Source organism: Stegodyphus dumicola, chromosome 3 (assembly GCF_044657685.1).
Source record: "Stegodyphus dumicola isolate Sdum_Otavi_A_Nest chromosome 3, ASM4465768v1".
NCBI lineage: Eukaryota > Metazoa > Arthropoda > Arachnida > Araneae > Eresidae > Stegodyphus > Stegodyphus dumicola.
The window spans coordinates 121,941,737-121,963,720 of record NC_140770.1 but is presented as its reverse complement, the minus strand read 5'-3'; the positions used below and the strand labels follow the sequence as shown (position 1 = coordinate 121,963,720).

At 33.0% G+C, this 21,984-nt stretch overlaps 1 protein-coding gene across 3 annotated transcripts in view; it reads left to right on the top strand.

The window, feature by feature from the left end:
• The window catches only part of LOC118205829 (estradiol 17-beta-dehydrogenase 2-like), a 128,731-nt gene that overhangs the window by 8,999 nt on the left and 97,748 nt on the right, over window positions 1-21,984 (top strand). For all 3 annotated transcript variants that reach the window (XM_085813256.1, XM_085813254.1, XM_085813255.1), the window contains exons 3-4: window positions 8,944-9,126; window positions 13,182-13,314. In XM_085813256.1, the coding sequence (XP_085669382.1) occupies window positions 8,944-9,126; window positions 13,182-13,314 (316 nt within the window). The remainder of the gene's footprint in view (window positions 1-8,943; window positions 9,127-13,181; window positions 13,315-21,984) is intronic.

Here is a 21,984-nt window from a genome sequence, read left to right as displayed (position 1 = left end):
TCGGACCTGTACTGCTGTATAATTCCAATTCGTCCTTGAACAACTTACTTTTCCCAGAAATTCATACATGCTGTATTGAAACACTTTGTATATATACACTGTAAAAAAAAATCTGTAAAGTTACTAAGAAAAGTCGTGGAAACTGGGATGCCATGGATTATTTGAGTAATCAAAACAGGAATATTCTTAGTGACTTTACAGAGATTATACCTGTAATGGTTACAGATGTTTGACATGTAATGTTACAGGAAGTTATTCTGTAGGCATAACAAAGTTTTTGTATGTTGATTACCGAAGCATATGTCTGTAAAGGTTACAGATCAAAGATCTGTAATGTTACAGGATATTATCGTGTAAGTATAACATGTTTTTCATATGTGATTTACCAATGTAAACATCTATAAAGATTACAGGAAATAATAGTGTAAGTAGATCGTAATTTTTGAATGTGAATTACTAAAGGGAATATTTGTAGATTACTAGTGTTCTGCTTGTAAGGTTATTGCAAGTGATTATGTAAGAACATGTATTTTCATGTGAAATTTTAAAGGATATATATGTATTGCAGATAATTTACTTAAAAGTTCTTCCAAATAATTATGCATATAGAACATATTTGTCTTATACAAAATACAAAAATGATGTATTCTCAAATATTAAATATTTTGATTGTAATATTACTTACCCATGTAGAACATATGTTTTATGTGAAATGTCTACAGCTACTGCTTGTAACAAAATATGCTGCATTTATTTATTTGTGGGGAAAGGGAAGTTATGTAACTTTAAATATTATTAAGTTTTTTTTAAGGAAAAATACCTTAGATTTTCTAAAGATATACATTTTCTTTCAAAATATTCCCAATGTTAAAAAGAAGCTCAAATTTTATGTTTTTCTTACATCTGCATTACTTTCCTTTATTGAATTTTAAGACACCTCAAAGTTACATATGCATCATGAAATAGCTGGAAAAAAAAACTTGTGTATTAGACTTAATGGTTTTTTGTCAATAAATTAGTAATGTTCTAGAATTCCTCCGCTGAAAACTGGTAGTTCAGTCCGAGGTTCAAATCCCGCGAATGGGCTGTTTGTATGGGTATTTTCATGGTTTTCTCCATGTGTAACATGTATATAAGTCAGTTCCCCTTCGAAAGTCCTCCACAAAGGCATTTCTCCGCTTAGGCAGATAGTCCTAGTGTGCTTTGCCATACTTAAATAAACTAAACCAAATCATTCTCCTTATACCCAACAGTGTAATCTAAAGAGACTGCAATTGGATATGATTACAGTAAAAAATATTTTAATGAAATTGTTTCAATAAACAATTCTAAATATTTTTTCAAATTTTAAAAAAAATTACTGATGTAACTCAACAATGAACTTAAATTCAGTTATCACAAGCTATCCAAAATTATTTTCATGCTTAATTGCATTATTCATTTAAATTACAACATATAATTCTTTTAGGCATAAATGCTTTTTAATCTCTTCTGCTACTGACCATTAATTGAAATAATAGATTAATTAATCGGACAGTTGTACAGGCATTTTCCCAGATTTAAAACTTTATTAATAAAATACATTCTTCTCATTGAATACAATATTGAAGAATTAGTTAGTCCTAAATTTAATTTTTCAAGTATTCCTTCTACTAAAACATTTATTGCCTACAGGCAGCCAGACAGTAAGCTGAACACTAGCATTTGGCTCTAGATTTAAATTCTAGAGAATGGGCTGCCTGTGTAAATGTTTGTGTAACATGAAGTTTTCCTTAAAATATTCCTTTCCTTGGACAGATGGCCCTCTCTTGCTTTGTCATATTTCAAATAATCAATTCAAGCATTTAATGTAGGTATGACTTCACAACTTCGTCCCAAATTCTAACTGAAAAATTGAACAGAATCCCCTGATACTGTGTCTATAATACATGATGAATATAGAATGATCTTAAAAATTTAAGGAAGAAAATATAACGTATTTGGAAATGCCTTGATCCTATAATTATATTTTTGTCTGCTATGCCTAGAAAATTAAGAAAAGTAGACTTAAGAATGTAAAAACTGAAGATAAAGAATTCAGCATTAATAATTGATATGATAGTAGTAATAAACTAAAAATTTTTTAATGAAAAATTGATAATGCATAATGGCTCCTTAAAATTTTAATTTTCTATCCTACTATTAATGGAACTAATTTATCACTATAATTAAAATGACTCAGATTTTCTTTAACTGATGTCAAAAATACGATGATTATTTCAAAATTCCTGTGGATGATTTAATTGTTCTCAAAATTTTCTATTCATTTATTAAATGCTTCAGATTAATGTTTTTGTTATTATTTCAAACGACTTTTTAAATCTCCGGGAAAAATGTTTAAATCTTCATTCAACAAAATTATATTTTTAGATAGATTTTTATGGAATAAAAAATTCTGTAAGATAATATTCATTCACACAAGATATTAACTTAGTATTTGCTCATTACTTTACAAGTATTCGATGAAGCCTTTTAGTGTAACATACAGGTTACATAAGGAACCATTTCATTTTAATGTAATATTCCATAATCATATATTTTATTTCAAAAAATATCATATTTTGAAAATATTGGATATTGCAATGCATTTCACTCCTAACATATACAGCTAGCGTGAAGATCTATAATTAACAGTCAATATAATTCATAATAATGAATTTCGTTATGCATAACTACATCTTGCAAGATTAGATTTAGTTGACAAAAACTATTAAAGATAATATAAAAGATCTATTTGGTTCCAGCAATTTAATGCAGAAATGAAAATACTTTTAATACCATATATTAGTGGTTCTCAACCATTTTACCTTTGCTAGATCATGCCTCTCCTCCTTACCCAACTTGAAAAATAGATATACACTTATTTTGATTTTATTATATTTTAACGTTTTTATAAATTAAATAAGAAAAAGGTATGGAAAATGTTGATATATACAAAAACAGATCTTATATTTAAAATACACAGAAAAAAAATGACTTATGCTACAATGAATCTTCTATTGTAGATCTTGAAAATTGTACATACTGTGAAAAATGAATGTGACAAACAAAAATTGATTTAATTTTGCACACAATTCTTTTACATGCATATCAGTGAACACTGGGGGGAGGGGGAACTCTTTATTCCAATACACAGAATATAGAAACAAAAATGGGTTTATTTTTATTTGAAAACTATCCAAAAGGAAAATAAAATAAAAAATAGGTAAAATTTATATTATTGTTATTTTTAATTAATCATAGTTGTGTAGGTGCAGTCCTCTTCTTCTTTGGATTCAAAGCATGGCTCCTAAATAAAGAAAAAATCACATTCGTTAGAAGTGCATAACATATTCTAAATTTGTTATGTGACATTTTAATTCAGAATCTCTTCATAATAATTGCATGCACTTGCACATATTCCAAATGATTTAAATCTTTTTTAAAATTAAATAATTAAATTGCAAACAAGATTCCTTTTGGTCCTTTCATGAAATCATAAATTGCATGTATCATCCATTTTTGAAGCAAAAGCAGTACAAATTTAAATAATTCATTTTGCAGAAAATAATTTGAGGTTTATTAGATATTTACTATATTTATTTGTAATATAAAATAAATCTGTAAAGTAGTTTTAATAATGATCAGATTTTTTTTAAGATTAATTTCTCTAGAAATTGAAATGTATTAAGGTAGCACTTCTCAATATGTGGATCATACAGCTTGCCCTCGTGGTCCTCCGAAGTTTCCACAGGAGACAAAAAATTTAGTTGAAAAATCTCAGAGTTTAAAAAGTTACATATGACAATCATCTATCACCTTTTTTCGTAAGATAGACATTTTGTGAAATTTATTATTGGTTACCCTACTTACAGACTTCCCACTCAGTCTTAGCAGTAAAAGATGGATTTAAAGCACTATAACTGTGGTACTTACCACCATATATCCAAATATACTATCATATATCCACTAAGACTGTGGTGTTACCATCATATATCCAAATATAGAAGAGCCATGCAAGAATTACAAATCATCCTTCTCATTAATAATCTTGAAATATTAGAAATATAACTTTTCTTCAATGGGCTTAATTATAAAATATAACGGATTTTAATTATATATCAAAAATATTAGTGTACTAGTAGTAATATATGCTAAAAAATTGCTTTCGAAGGGAACAGCAGCAACGTGATTCACAAATTATGATAATTCACATAATCTCTATTCAAAAAAGTTTGAGAAACGCTGAAACAGGAGAATAATTAAATTATGGTTAATACTGGTAATTTCAGCCGTATGCTTTAAGCTTGATGATCAACATTAAAAAATTCTCAGAAAGTGTTAGATCAAAAACTACTTTTCCACATAATATGAATTTATACGTAACAGCATTTAATACTTAGCTCACTGGCAAAATATACAAAATTTTGAAATGCAAGTATATATATAAGGCCAATAATATAGTTATCAACAATGAATGCATGAACTTCAAAACTTACACAATTAACAAACACATGAACAATGATGTTACATGCATTCATCCTCTGAATTAACTAGTCAGTTTGGGTATTTTCTATCTTAGATGTCACAAAAATTGATCGTGGATTTAATATTTAAATGTTCCTCTCATAGACATTTTAATACTTGTATTTTTTACATAGAGTGTCATCTTTAGTTTTACAGATATTCATTTGTTCACTTATTACGATTAAGTTTTACAGACAGAACAGATGATACCTGATTACATTAAGTGGTATTTAAGACAGAAACTTACTTATTGGTACTTAACACAGTTGCTAGAAAAATATTACGTAGTGAAAGACAGGGTACAAAGTCAGAATCTGAAAACTTATTGACTTACACTAAGCTATTTAATGCTTGAAATATTTATGATTAGATAATATCTTTTACATCATCAATATCTAACAGTGATATGCTATACTTTAAGTATACAGTGAAACCTCTCTATAACCTTCCATAATTTTGTACAATTTTGATATTTAATGGAGGTGGTTACTTCACAAAGCATGATTCTCAGTGATAATTAATATCAATGTTTGTATCACCAGAATACTTGACATAGTCACTTAAAGAGGTATAGTTGCTAAGGAAGGTTTTTCTGTACTTCAAACAATGGTTTACATATTTTAAAAAGTATATTTTTCTGACACTGTTATTTAAAAAGTGTATAACTCCTTCTACTCTTAAGCATAAAAATTTGATATTTTTATGCTTAAGAGTCATTCATTTAGTTGTAACTTACAGGAAGATATCTTAAATGTCTAAAATGTTTTAATTTATGAAAAACAGCAGTTAGAGTATATTGAAGGGTGCTCCCTGTATTATCAATGGATATCAATATGCTTTTACCAAAACAAGCTTTAAGGCATACTGTCAATTACATTTTAAATTCCAGTGATTTTTCAACACTAGTTCAAATACTCTAAGCATATGTTTGCATAAGTTACATAACTTTTGCATCAGCAAAATTTATAACTTAGCAAATATGAACTATGAAAAAAAATATCTGAGCTTACCTTGACCCTTGGATTTACTAAATCTCTGACACTTTTAACGCCACAGAAATTCGATGACCGAAAATACGCGATGATTTATTTAATCTGGTTTTAAAATGGGTCATTTTAAGTTTGGCTATATCAACAACTTATATTACTCAGTATTGTTGGATAGTGAATTTGTAATTCTTTTTCATTCTTGAAATATATACACATGACAAAATTGGAATAAAAATTTTAGGTTTTTCAGATGAACTCATAGATTGAACTAATTTGTTGAATTTTATCAAGTAGTTCTTAAAAATACAACCAACGATTAATTAAAACCAACTGCAATTCAAATGGATACTCTTTGTCAAAAAGGAGCAGTAGAACTTATTTTAAACATTCAGCAATAAATAGTTTTCTGAATATATTTTTTAACGTAACGGCAGTTTCAAACATAATAAAGAGAACAACATTCATTCTAATGAGGATAATTTTGAAAATAATTCACATTAAAATATATCTCAAAGAGATTTTTAAATGAAAAAATGACACAAAAGAATTATTCTCAAAAAAAAATACATGTTATCTCAGATATAGAAGAAATTTGGCATTGAGCTGAGTATTGAAATTAATATATGCAACTGATGTATCATTACTTAAATTTCCATGATTTGATATTGAATGCTATAACTATTAAATATTAGCAAATGCATTTTATAATGAACTTTGCACCAAAATTTATAGAAAATTTATATGTAAATTTACATTGTAAGTACTAGAATGAATGTTGTACCATTTTATTAATATTTTACTTTTCAACAAGCATAAAGGAAAAAATAGAATTTTTTTTCTTTAATGTTCCTAGTATGTTACATCACTGTTAAAAATATGTCAAAGTCATGGCATTTCGATTATTGCCTTTTGTAAATGTTGGTTATAATGTAACTTAATAGATGCTTTATAAGTTGGTAAAGACTGTCCTGGATTAAAACTATCTTTAACACAAAAAATAATATACATTGAATACTTTTACAAATATGTAATTGCTATCCGACTATATAATCTTTCAAGGCGAACTTATCGCATGTATTAATGAAATAATATTCCATTTTTAATGTATGTTAAGTTATTTTGTCGAATTTTTTAAATATATTACATTTATTTTTTTCTTTTTCGTTGAGATTAATAATAACATACATAGTGTAATAATGCTCTGAAAAATATTCTAAAGCAGTTCACGCTGGGATTAATGATAACATGTATGGAATAATAATGTTACATCTGTCAACAAAATGAAAAATATGAATATTCTAACGCGATATGTTTTAAAAGATACATAAATATTTAACATGAGAAATTATTAGACTATAGATAGAACATTAATATTAAGCTTATTTGTTTTTAAACTAACATATTAACAAATTTGTTTCTGTTTATAAATATGAGCAGTTTAACTGCAGATGTAACGAATAAAAGTTGTTATTTTACTAAATGGAACACAAGCTGTGTGATTTGAACTCTAACAGTAATTTAACACAGGTTTATTTAGGAGCATTAGAATTATAAGCTAAACATTAAAGGAATTTAATTATAGATAGTGTAAAGAACATAACAAATACATTACATAAAATTAGTAAAATACACGTCAAACACTATTTCGAACTTACCTCGACCATAGCAAAAATAATGGCTAACATGGCGACTATCGTTGAACTCTCCCGCTAAGACGCTGTTTTTCCACCTTCTTCCTGACTGGTTCTTCTCTCTCAGCCGTTTTAAGCCACGTGATCACACGCTACGCACAAAATTTAAGCAAAACTTCTTGAAAAATTCCTGTAGAGTTTACAGTTTCGTTTGGTTCTGTGTTCCTTACAGGTATTTCCTTCGTAATTGTTCGCATTTCTGTAACTATACAAGACTTTTGTCTATAAACTTCGAGGTTTTTTTTTACAGTGTACATATGATAGCAGCTTTTGTCTCTATTGATATTGTTAAAATAAGACTTTTTCTTCATTCAAGATTGAGATCAATGGTGCTTTCAATATTTCAAAACTTGCTTGTCAGAGAGAAATATGTAGTATAGAAGACTTTAAATACCGACTATTGAATTTTTATGCTCAACTATTGCATAACTTTCGATAAAAATAAAGAAAATTATTTTGGTAATACATTTAAAACGCAAATATTAAGTGCAAAGCTTGAGAATTGAAGAGATGAATTTCTAAAGTTTTAAAAAATTTAACAGAAGGAACAGTAACTCTATCTGATAAACCTTGTATTACTCATTCTTTTTTAGAAAGGTAATTAACTGAAATTGTACAGTAATTTTATCTCGGCAATATATGTATGTTCATTGGCCCCCGACTACACAGTAAAAAATTGGGCATATGAGGTAATTATATTTTCCTTTTATAACATTCTGATAACTCTAAACAAAACACCAGCGTATTTGAGCTTTCGAGTGATGGTATTTATACACAACACGTCTACAAAAGTTCAAAAACAGGTGCGTAGTGTGTGACCTACAAAAGGTCTATGCATATACAAAACTGAAAATTGAAGAAAGAAGCTTTCTGACACTTTGACCTCTAATATACAGTGATCATAAGTCTCTGGAACGCTTAGTAAGTTCGTACAATTACTTGATTTTGCCTTTTATATAGCTGCTAGATTTAAGTCTTATGTTAAAGTTTTCTGAATATCCTTCAGGTACCGTTTAAATATGTTTGATGTTTGAAATGAGACTTCACTTTAGGAAGGGGGAAAAAGTCTTCGGAGTCATATGTGGTGAATACCCTGATAGGGTCTGGAACTGTTAAGACTTTTCTTTTTCTGGAAACTGCTTGATGAAAATGAGAGTGTGTGACGGCACATTGTGTTGAAGCAGAAACCAGTTAATGTATTAATCTTTCTTGCTAAATCCACTAATTACCTCTATACAGTGAGGGCGATGAACGTTACGAAGGTAAATGAGAAGTGGGTCGTTATGATCCTGAAGGGCTTATTTTAAAGTAACAGACTATATAACAAAAACCAGCGATTAACTACACAGAAATTCTCTCCGCATAAAGACGATATTTTAGGAGAAGGGGTTGAGATGTCATAGTAATAAATATTATCAATTATCGTTTAACAGGTTTTCTGAAATTTGTTAATAAATTAGTCCTAAGACTTTATCGAAGCGTTGTGTATTTGTACACTTATAACTGCGTGAAATATTTCACTTACTGAAGGCTAGGATTTAAGTAAGCGAAAAAACTTATTCAACTGTGAACATCCGTCAATTGTATCCATAAACATTATTACATTTGTATTTTTAGTATGATTGATATTTATACTATCTTAAAATTTAAGAAATTAAATGCATTAAATTTTAACACTATTTCCCTTATTCTGATGTCACAGTTTTCTTTCTTTTTAGATCTATGGGCTATTGTGAACAATGCCGGAGTTCAAAAAGGGTTTTCTGTCGAACTTACTGGAATTGCTGAATTCAAAGACACTATGGAAGTCAATGCTATTAGCCCTGTCCGGGTCACTAAAGCCTTTTTACCTCTATTAAGACAGACGAAAGGTCGGGTCATCAACATGATTAGTTTAGCAGGCAAGGAAGTCGCAACAGACAATTTTTTACCATCATTCATTAAAAGTTTTTTTTTTTTCCGTTTAAACACCTAACCTTTCAAATTTGTACTAATAGGCGAGCTAGAGGCTAGTTGTAACAATACATAATCACACTAAAGTTGCGTATTGTTTTTAAAAATTTTTTATCAGAATTTTCAAAAAACATGATTCTTACGATGAGCTCTGAATACGAAAGCATAGTCATTGCTCTGTTGAAACGGGTACTGAGAAGTTGTATGCATGCGTTCCATTTTAGCTAGTTAATGGGGAAAATATTTTTAAATTTTCATTTAAGATAACTGGTCTTAAAAAAGATTTTACCTATTTATTTTGTCTATACTTTAAAATGTTGTTTTTTTATTAAACGTAATATTTTTTTGATAAATCAACAAAAGTGTCCGAAATCATACGATGGGGCAAATTGTAACATATTACAATTTACCCCGACATCTCCATACATGTATAGTTAGAATTTCTTCTTCAAATGTTAACATGCAAATTACTTTATTCAATCAAGGTTTCTTTACAAAAGCAGAAAAATTGATTTTTTAACCTCAAAGATTGGACCTCTTCTTAAGGCTGTACCTCGGAAACAGTCTAACAGAGGCCGAAGCAAAAGGAAATATTGCATTCTAACTGACTCATCTGAAACAAAAGTATTGGTAAAGGAATATGAAACGAAACAAAAAACAACAAAAAAAAAAAAAAAAAAAAAAGTATAAAGAGAGGGGAAAGGTTAAAAAAAATCGAAAAATAAAATAGAGAGACAAAACGAGGAAACGGAAAGATTTTGAACTCCAATACAGATTTTGAAACAGAAAAGCTATGCTTAACTTTCAGAGTTGCCTAAAAAAATGGGTGCAATACTTAATTTGCAAAACGGTGCGCAAGTTAAATGTGTGAGGGAAACAACCTATCATTTGTTTGTGTTAACTCTAATTCTGATGAAAACTTGTTAGGAATTGTGTGTCTTTTGATGTGCTTTGGAAACATTACGTGTCCTGAATAGGAACATAGCTTACTCAAGCTATGTTCAAATGTGTGAAATGGACAACACCAGCAGGAAGGGTGTACCGAACCCTTTATTCTCTATAGGTTTACAGGTGCTCCCGTACTTCGGGATACAGAGGCCAACCACCTTGTGGTCTGAAAGTAAAAATATAAAACTACTGACTAAAATTTTGACTAAAAGCTAAGTTTGAATTAGTTTACAAATGCCTAACACCAAGACTGGCCTTTTTAAAAGGTTACTTAGGGAGTACTCAAACTGCTGAAACTACAATACGTTTTAAAATATCAAGAGGGACTAAACCTCTGGCCTTAAAGGCAAGCAGCAACTGATTGAAAACTCGCAAGGTGGCTCACTTCCCCTCTCTCTCTCTCTAACACTTGGCAAAAAGCCACAGCTTAATCACTTGGGCGTTAGCAAGTACAATTTGCATAAACAGGTTAACGCATTTAATTCTGGCCGGAAGTGGAAAATAAGAAAAGATAGTACAGTTTTAAAATAAAATAAACGTTAGTAAAACTTAAGATCCTTACAAACTGACTTCTGACAGTTGTTGACTGGTTAAATAATTTTATCTTTGTTTTCCTATAAATACTTGATATCATTCATTTTCATTAGACCAATGATAAGAATCACCAAATATTTTTTTTAATATTGTAGCTATTATTAGTATTACACTCTATAACAAAAAATCGATGCACCAAGAAGGAGTTGTCCAATGGAGACAAAAATTGTTGGATAGGATGATTATATATAGAACAGAAAATGATTAAAATTTCGGAATAATTGAATGATTTTTTTTCAGAGTTGCAAAGTTACAAAATAACGAGCTCAATAATAATCGAGTGAGGTGTTGACCCACCTCTACTCGGGATACAAGCTGCCACACGGTGTGGCATAGACTGATAAAGCTTCTGGATGGTCTCCTGCGGTATTTCTTGCCAAATTTGCTCCAATTGTCAGGCTCGGTCATCAACATTACTGGTAGAGGCAGTGCAAAAACATCGCGGATGAAAACAACGCATTGCGAAAACATCGTGGGAGAAAACATCGTCGTCGATAATATCGTGGTAAAAAATAAAGTATCTACAAATCATCGCATGACGATAACATCACACACATGTTTTTTTTTTCGGGTTTTAATAATTGTAAATGGATATTCCCATAATGATTTGTGAGCGCAAGATGTAAAGAAGGATAATTTTTACTTTCACATTTTTTTATTAACTGATAAATTTTTGCTGAAAAAGTAAGAAGGATACTTAAGCATAGAAAATTAAATGCAATTTATAGATTGTACTTTTCATGAAAAATTACCAGTAAAAACTTTATAAAAATGATTTATTAATGGCCTTTGTTAGTTAACTATGTCGTTTTAAAATTCTATTAAGGGCTATTAAGTTGCATTAATTTTCTATGCTTACGTTTCTTTTTTATTATCTCAGCAAAAATTTATTAGTTAATAAAAAATATGAAAGTGAAACTTATTCTTCTTTACATCTTGCGCTCACAAGACATTATGGGGATATTTATTACAATTATTAAAGCCTGAAAAAAGCGTTGTCTGCGATGTTATCGTCATGCGATGATCTGTAGATACCTTTTTTCTTACCACGATATTTTCGACGACGATGTTTTAAAACTGAAGTTTTTGAACCGCTTTATTTTCGACGACGATGTTCTGTACCACGATGTTTTAGAACTGTGAAGTTTTCTCCCACGATGTTTTGTAGCACGACATTTTCGCCTTGCGTTGTTTTCTCCGCAACGTTTTCGTCCGCGATGTTTTCGGCTGTAACCAAAGGAACAGTAGCAAAACAGGTCTCAGAATGTCGTCGACGTACCGCTGTGCTGTAAGTGTGCCTTTAATGAATTTGGCTATCAAGGAAAATGGCACCCCAGACCATAAGCCCTGGTTGAGGGCCTGTGTGGCGTGCAATAGTGAAAGCAGGATTGGCACGCTACTCTGGGCGTCTCCAGACACGTCTTCGTTGATTGTCACGGCACAGTTGGAAGCGGGATTCGTTACTAAAGACTATACGTCCCCAGTCAGCCTCATTCCAACCTTATCGAGCCAAGCACCACTGTAAACTGGTTCGACAATATACACGCGTAGATGGCAGGTGGCGTAACGGTCGGTACGAGCATAGATTTTGCTTTATCAGCCGTCTGTGAATTGTCATGGTGGAGACTCGTGTGCGGGTCGCACGTCTGATAATTGATAACAATGAATCAGGCGTTGTGGCAGCTGATCTGACAATCACTCTGTTCTCTCGATCTGTTGTGGCCTTAGGTCGACCGCTACCATCATGACGCTGAAACCTGCCATCGTTCACCAATTCTTGCCAGCATCTTCTAATCGCCGCATCCCTTCGACTCATATGACGAGCGGTTCTCCGATTTGCCCAATCTGCCTCTTTCAATCCAATGATACGACCTCTTTCAAACTCTGACAGTTGCTCGTAATGAGCTCGAATCCTGCGGCTAGGCAATTTTTTTTTCAGTCGTTGAAAGGTATCCTAAATCGCACTGCAACAGAAATTTTTAACAATAGTTCAAGAACAGCTCCTTATATACATCTGCTAACTGCGCAGTTCCGATGTGCTGGAGATCGCACTATTCATTCATTGGAGATCAAATTTTAATTATTTGCATATTTGGTCAAAGCATTTATGCATACGAAATTTCAAAGCAATTGGATGATTCCTTCTTGGTGCATCGAGTTTTTTGTTATACACTGTATTTGCTCCAGGTCTGTTACAATTTACTCTAATACCGGGCAAATTTCAACAGACGAATAGTTTTGATAAAATACTTCTTATGCTAAAATCTACAAAATTGCCGAATGTTTATATGTTGCCGAATTTTTATGTGACTAATTAATAGTATCTACAAAAATCAGCAGATATAATCAGGGAATCATAAATACATTTAAAAATATAAACATTTTTCCCAAAATTGTTACAACTAGCCCCAAGCTTCCCCATTTAAAAGTACTTTAGTTATAAATTTCTTCTTTTCACTAGGAAGAGTTACTATGCCCCATTTTTGTCCTTACGTCATGAGTAAGTTCGCAGCAGTCGCTTTCACTGAGTGCTTAAAACAAGAAATGGATGTCTGGGGAGTCAAGGTGATTTCGGTAGAGCCAGAAATGTTCATGTAAGACTAATTTTTTTTTTCACTGATACCGAATTCTTAATTTCTTTAATCATACATTAATTTTTGCTTACTTTACTTGTACCAGTATTTTGTTCTAAATTGATGCATTCTAGTATTGTGCATTTTTGGTCAAAGACCAATGATATTCTTCCATTCTTCATTTGATGACTCTGAGTATTCCATATACATACCATTTGTGCAATTTAAACATATTTACTTTATAATGTATTTCTCCCGCCTTCTTAGCATGCTTTCGTAGAGCAATGGTCTGCACACTCGGCGCGTAATCGAGAGGTCTGAGTCCCAGCGAGGGCACTGATGATTCTCCACCACTAGGATTTGTGGGTCGCCTAATCCCCAGTCGCCCTTTAAAAGAGGAAGAGTGTTTAAGGTATTTCTCCCGCCTTCTTTGCATGCCTTCGTGGTGTAATGGTCAGCTCACTTGGTGCGTATTCAAGAGGTCCGAGGCTCAAGTACCGGCGAGGGCATTGCTCATTTTTCACGTCTTTCGGCTTTAAAATAACCTAATGACTCTACATATTATTAAATTTATTAGGTTGTTTTTGAGGGCTTCTCAAAGGAAGAATTATTTTCTCTAAAGCATTAAAAAATTTTGCCTCATCGTTCTGAGTAAAAAAAAAAAAAAAAAAAAAAAAAAAAAAAAAAAAAAAAAACCCGGTTTACTGATGCTTCTTACAAAAATTTGAAGAGCTTCAGATCTTAACAGTCGCCAAAATGGTTCTTTTAAATTTTAATGCGGTTTATCATTAGAGATTATCGATAAAGATGGTCAGAAGGAATAGCGAAACATTTTATAGTATATTGGATGAATGTAGTACATTTAGACTAATATGGAACGTCATAATATTTTCCGTATATATTTTAAAAGTGAAAAAATGTATAACGAAATTCTATAAAAATACTGAATGTGTTAATTACCTCTATCACGAATAAAATGCGTTTTTTAAATAATCATTCAGGTAAAATGTTTTAAGGTTGCAATTTACATGGAAGCTGAAGTTAAGGTTGCTATTTATATGTAAGTTGAAGTTATGTCCTGCAGATTTTACTAGATAATAACATAGCGAGTTATCGCTAAGTCTGAAATATTACGACAAAGTCTGAAATATTACGTTGATTACTAAACTTGAGAAGTTTTAAATAACCTTTTTATTTGATCTCAACTTTTAAAATGCACGACTTGTGCTACAAACAAAAGACCACAACGCCTGGTTAAACTGAATCAAGCAATAACTGCCAAATAAATTTAAGTGCTGATTAAGTAGTGTAAGGTTGCACAGTCAAATTTATACGCGTATGCAAAAGGCAAAATAATCACTTCTAGACAGAATCTTCCGCCCTAAGGCATTACACGGATGGGAGCGATGCCTTCGCGGAGAACTTTCTAAAGAAAACTGGATCGTGTTAACACGTTACACATGGGTAAAACCACGAAAACGCCAATGCAGCAATCCGTTCACGGGATTCCAACCTCGGACCGAACTACCAGTGTTCAGGGACTTCACCGCTCGGCCACTGGTGGGCTCCTGTCTAAGATTCAAAATCCTTAGCTTATATATTCTAAAAGCTAATTTGCATTCTGTTAAGGAATACGTAAAGGAGAAGTAATAAAAAAAATCAAACAATATAATAACTGATTAATTAACATAAGATCCTTACGTTTCCCCCTTACCAGAATTTAAGTAATAGTAACAAAAGTCTTTAATGACCTTGGCTAAGACTTTAAATGCTAAGATCTAATTCAAGAACCAAAATTTACGATAATCTAATTAAATATTTAACTTCAAGTCCATGCTAATACAAAAACTTGTTTTTTAGCCTAAAAGGGCCTTAAACCAGACTTTATATTATATTATATTTAAAGAAACCTTATATTATATTTAAAGAAATTAAATCATGAACAATCTGTATGAATGTATGCATTTTTTTCAAATTGTGAAAAACCAATGGAACCTAGAGCCATCAAATTCTGAATAACGTAGTTCTCCACCCGAATATGGTTATCTGGAAGCCCGAATTTGGAATTTGTTTTATTGTCTATTTCATATTTTCTAAAACTTTAATGAACTTTTTATTAAAAAACTCAACGATTTCAAAGCGAATAGGGGCAATACTGTACGCTATAAAATATTGGTATATCCAGCGCGCGAGATCGTCTGTCGGAAATACTAAAGTTATGCTGTATTTAAATATTTTAAGAAGCGTTAGCCCAAATGTTCTAGAAATATATGTGCGTGTCTGCAAATGAGAAAAGCCTGCCTGTTTGGGAATAATATAAAATCTGAAGGCTTTCAGTTTTTTCTTTTTTTGACACATTTATGCAACTACACTTCACCTCTCATTCCAGGAATCTGAAAAGAAAAAGAGTTTAGCCTTAGTACTTAAATTTTCAACTTTTCAACTTGCCTTTCATAAATTCGCGAAACATTTAACATTTTGCGTTTTATCTTTACACTTAATTTTCTAACATTACTCTCCAGCATTTGTAATGGGTATAATTATACAATTTTTCAATAACTACTTACTAACCAATTCCTACATTGTTAATAGCTTAGACACATTAGACCTCAAAGCCACTCTATTTCAAGATATCTATACCTTGGTGTCCAAAGCTTTAATTTAATTCAGCTTTCTAAGCGTTGGTTGGAGAGCCTAATATAGAAATAACTTCATTTACACTATGCTAGCTTTTACTTTAAACCAATTCAATTGTAGAGGTTGCTTTATCAGGTTCAATGTTCCGTCTTACCTTCTTCGGGAACATGCAAAGACCTGACTCGGAACAGAGAGCTTACTAAAGCTATGTTCAAAACTGTGGAAAGTAGACAGGATACACAAGAAGGGTATACAAAACCCTTTATTTTTCTCTATTTACAATAACTTCCGTACTTCGGAATACACAGACCCACTACTTGGGGTCTAAACGTAAAAATATAAAAAATAAAACTAAACTCTAATTTAACTTTGAAGTAATAAACGTGGAAGATTGGCCTTATATTAACAGGAAGCCGTATGTAGTACAGATAACTGAGAACACTATAATACGTTTAAAGTTATCAAGAGGATTAAACCTCTGGCCTGGAAGGCAACCAGCAACTGAGTAAACTTCTAAGGTAAGCGGCCTGCTTCGACTAACTGCTTCCTCTGTCTCGCTTGGCAAAAAGCCACAACTTAAATACTTGGCGTTCGCCAGACAAACTTTGCATAAATACTTTAACGCTTATAATTCTGGCCGGAAGTAGAAAATAAGAAGTGATAGTAAAGATTTAAAATAAAATAAACGTTAGTAAAACATAAGATCCTTACATACTTCCCGCCAGAGTTAATTAGTTTGAAACTGAGGTCTAAAACGACCTTGTTGAAAACTTTTAGCTCTAGAATCTAACTCGAGGCCAATCTTTTACAAATATTTTTCCCTAGAAACTAGAAATTTAAAAGAAAGAAAATTTTTTTTTTTTACAATAGCAGCTCCCAGGATACACACTTTTTTTTCATCTGTACTGCATCTAAACAGGAGCTTTTATTCAAATCTGGTTCCTTCCAGAGATCTGGAAGGAAAACTAGTTTAATGAAATGTTACACAATGAAATGGCAAGTAACATGTATAATTATATTTCTCTTAACATTCTTATTTCATTCATGACTATTTTAATTATCTCTCCCCGTGCTCTCTGACATGTGTTGTAAAAGAACACCAAACACGAATGTGTTTATGTCTATGTGTTCAACACTTCCTCCTACAATCAAAACACTAACATGTTAAAATTCAACATACCAAGACCTCGTAACACACCCTAATTTCAACTCTAAACCCTGAGGTACTATTCTGAAAGTGGCTAACTCTGAAGTGTAGCGTCAGAGAGCCTAACTACATCATTCAACCTTTAACACATATTCACTATGATTTAGTCTTTTTACAGTCACACGAATAAAAAAAAAATTTTAACATTACTTTCACTTTTACCATATCACGGTATTTCTTAACATTTAAAATAACAGTTCACATTGTATATAAGAACATATTAACATGCCGTTAATTTTACACATTTGAAAACATACATTAGTAGTACATTGTTAACTTCTATTCTTTTCAAAGCAAGTGCCAATTCTTTCTACATTGAAATAATACATTTCAAAAAGTCTTTCAGACTAAAACTTCTTTCTTGCCAGAATGTTTTAAATAATATTTATACAATAACTTTTTACAATATTTAAGTCTTTACACAAGGGTATTATACATCAACTTTAGTTTTACGCGCGAGTAATTGAAAAACATAATACCAAAATCGGTAACAACTCATTTCTCTCCCTTTTGGCGATAAAGGTAGACCTCGCATGAGGTTTAACTTCTTGAAATCTGCCACTTGCAGTAAGAATGAAAGATTAACTTAAGTTTGCAAAGTAACATAAAATTTTACTTATCTTTGTGATATTCGGACATTCTTTTCTGGTCCCAGTCTTGAAAGGTAGTGCAGATTGCTGTTTGATTTATCCTCCTCCTTGTACGGGCTCGCCCTTCAGTGCCTTCCTCTAGATGCTTTCCTTTTTCTCCAGTTCGGTCACCCTTGAATACCTTCTTTTTCGCTTCTGCCTGTGGTCTTGGTCGTTTGATGGCAGCTGGTCTTGGCGGAAGCGGGAAATTTCTTTCGTGTTCCTGCTTGGACCTCGTTGCTGGCCGTTCAAATTTTCCTTGTAACTTTTCCTCCGCCGCTGATGGCCCTTCCGCAGTTCGGCGACATTTGCTGCGGAGAGTCCTGTCGGATGAGTAGATCTTCCGTTTTAGAGCCTGGTTATAGTATCCGTCATTTCTCCTGGCTCTCTTTGCATACGTCGTCCTTCTCCCTTCTTCATTCTGGGGGTGTTCGTTAGCTCTCTTTTCTGGACGGTGGAACGGCTTCTTTTTCTTGCCACCTTCAATTTTTCCGCGGGGAAACTTTCTTTTCACTTGCTCCTGCCTCTTAATGGCTTGCCCTTGTACTTGTCGTTTTTCCACCTCTGGAGCTTGTGCTTGCGGTGTCTGCCGTGCCGGATCCTGCAAAAGATCTGAAAATATTTGCATTTTATTACGATCATAGTAGGGTTTGGTTTGATCAATGTTTGCGGAGCAGGTTTCACCATTTCTAGCTTTTAACACTACTACAGCGTGAGTTATTTTTTCTATGACATATGGTCCTTCAAATCGTGGAAAAAATTTGGCAGTTTTATCTTCTGGTGCTGAAGAAAGTGAATGCTTAATTTTTAAAACTTCATCCCCTACTTTATAAGTTACTCCCCGTCGTTTCAAGTCATAATAGAGTTTCTGTTTTCTCTGTGCTACTTCAGTATTCCTCTTTGCTTCCTTAATTAGTTTTTCTATATCACCCATTTTAAATTCTGGGGCTCTTTGTTGCACATAAAATAATTTATCTAACGGCGATATAATCTTTCTGCCTAAAAATAACTCAGCAGGAGTTTTGCCCGTTGTATCATGTTTTGCGGTCCTAAGGGCGAAAGCAAATTCATTGACATAGTTATGCCAGCTTTTATGAAAATTTTTAACATAACTACGGATAATTTTCACTATATTTCTGTTGACCCGTTCCGCTATATTTGATTGCGGCCGATACGGGACCATTTTTAAATGACGTATGCCCAGTTTTTTGGCACATGTCTTCAAATACATTACTTACAAATTGAGGACCATTATCCGATATAACTTTTAGGGCCGCCCCGTATTTTAAAATATATTTATTTAAAATAGAATCAGTAACTAATTTCGCGGAGGCTCGTTTTAAGGGAACAATTTCGGTCCATTTACTAAAATGATCAACCATAACAAGGAGATAGCGACTTTTATTTAACTGACTTTTTGGGAAAGGGCCCAATAAATCGATGCCAATTATTTCATTTGGAAATTCGGATTTAATACTATTTAGAAACCCGGCCGGGCGGAAATTAATATAATTAACTGCTTGACATGTTGGGCAGGACTGGACATACGCCCTTGTTAACTTTTGCAGTTGAGGAAAATAGACTGCCTCGCGTACGCGTTGGATAGTTTTTCGAATACCAGCAGGAGAAGCTAAAGGGCTGTCATGGAGCTCCTGCAGGATATTTAATCTAAGACTAGCTGGGATAACAGGTCGAAATTCGTTGTTGGAATTCGTAGTTTTTGTGTAGAATAATAGACCATCTATTAGTTCGTAATGGGCCGCCCTATTTCTTATCGCCACAATATCTTGGTGGCTAAAATTTTCAGGATCCTTTAAATACTCATAAATGCTTCCAAACTCAGGATCTTTACCCAGTTCGGTTATTAAAGTTTCTCGGGAATTTATTGTACACGCTGTAAGCATTGCAACTTTTACGGTATTACCCTGTTCGTCTAATTTAATTCGTGATAGGGCATCTGCTACGATATTTTCCTTTCCGGGGGTATGCTTGATTACCAGATTATATTCTTGCAGCTTGAGTGCCCATCTTATTAACCTTGGGGATAAGTTTTTCCCTGAGTACAATCTAGTTACCGCCGCATGATCAGAGTACACTGTTATTGGCGCCTTTCCAAAATAGACTCGGAACTTTTGCACTGCTAACAGAACTGCAAGTGCCTCTCTCTCGGTCGCGGAATAGTTTCTTTGTGTTTGATTTAAAGTTCGGCTAAAAATGCCACGGGCTGCTGATTTTGCGAAAGTACCGCTCCTACCGCATAATCCGAAGCATCCGCTGAAATTTCTAAATTCTCATCCTTTTCAGGAAATTTCAACACAGGGGCTTGCGTTAATGCTTGTTTTAATTTTTCGAAAGCACTATTGGCTTCGGCCGTCCACGAGAATCTTGCTTTTTTCCTTTTTAATTTTAACAATGGCTCAGCGATAGCTGCAAAATCTTTTATAAAGGACCTATAACATGAACAAAGTCCTAGAAAAGAAGAGAGCTTCTTCGCCGTGTTTGGAGTCGGATACTTTTGTACAGCAATTATTTTTGATTCGTCTGTCTCTATTCCTTTCTGAGATATTTTGTAACTTAATATTTTAATTCAGGGGCTGCAAATTTGCACTTTTCGACATTAATTTTTAGACCGGCCGCATTTAATAAAGAAAACACCTGTCTTAAATCCTGTACATGTTGGTCGAGATTATCACTAGTAATAATGATATCGTCTAAATAGATAAATGTGGACTTTCCAAGAACAGGTCTTAACACAATGTCCATACATCGCTGAAATGTTGCCGGCGCCCCTGAAAGGCCAAACGGCATACGCAAAAATGCATAAGTGCCAGACTTGGTTATAAAAGCAGTCTTAGGCACGTCCTCAGGCCTAACCCCTATTTGAAAATAACCAGTCGTCAAGTCTAAAGTCGTCATATATTTGGTGGATGTTATGTTCTCTAGAATCTCCTCAATAATAGGTAACGGATATACCGGATATTTAGTTATGGAGTTTAATTTACGGTAATCAATTGCGAATCTTCACCTTTTTGGATGTGTCAAAGGATAGTCATTATTTTTCTTACATAAAACCACCGGGCTAGCATAACTACTTGAGATGGGCGTTATGATCTTTTTACGTAGCATATCGGTGATATGCCATTCTATAATTTTTTCCTTATTCTTATCATACTGGTATGCTTTGTGGCGAACTGGCATTGAATCTCCGGTGTCAATACTATGGTTAGTAACCTGAGTAAACCACTTGTCGGATTCTTCCTTGCTCGTCATTAGGCAGGTGGTCAAGATTTAACATCGGCGGTTCAGCCTTTTCTGCACGAACTGGTTTCATTGTCAGCTTAAGGGACGCTTCATTAAAATCCAGCGTTGCTTGTGCCTCTGAAAGAAAATCTATTCCTAAAATTATATGTGCTTGCAGATTCTTTACTATAAAAAACATCACCTTTACTTGTTCGTCCTTGATACGGACGTACAGCGGTACTTTACCTATACACTTACATAGTTCTCCTTGCGCCGCTAACACTGTCGTATTATCCGAATTATATATGCGGTATTTCCGAAAATACTTCCTAAAAAAATCTTCTGCCACACAGGAACACTGCGCGCCTGTATCCAGGAGTGCGGTGGCTGGGATATTATTCACCAACACTTCAATCTTCGGAAGAGTCAAATTTTTCACCATTACTGTATTTAACCAGTTCACCGTTTGCCCCGAGAGAAATACGTTCACAGAAAAGGCATCGTCATCCGTTAGCGTCGGCAGACTCTCGTCGGGGTGAAATTTGGTCTGAACCGTAACCCCCGAGACACATACGACGCAGCGACGTTTTTCCAACCCCCACAGAATGAGTCGAAAATCAAAAGGGGTGATTGATGGGTTACTTATCTTCTCAGCGGTGTTGCATTAGGATCACAGCGGGGCTGTTTCAGGAAAGTAAAGGATGGGGACACTTTCTTCGACAAGCTACCCCCTCAACATATCTTATGGGATTCACAACGGCTTTCTCCTTTTCTATTAACGGACAAAGGGATTTGAATGCTGTCCTTTCAATTCTTAACGATTCAATTCTTCTCTTTTGTTACAGGCCATCAAGAAAACAATAAAACAAAATTCAAGGATATTTCAAATAATAGCTAATGCCCTTATTTTTACGTTATATTAAGCTTTTTCTTGACAATTAAAAATTACATTTACATTGCAATAGATTTGGGGTTAGG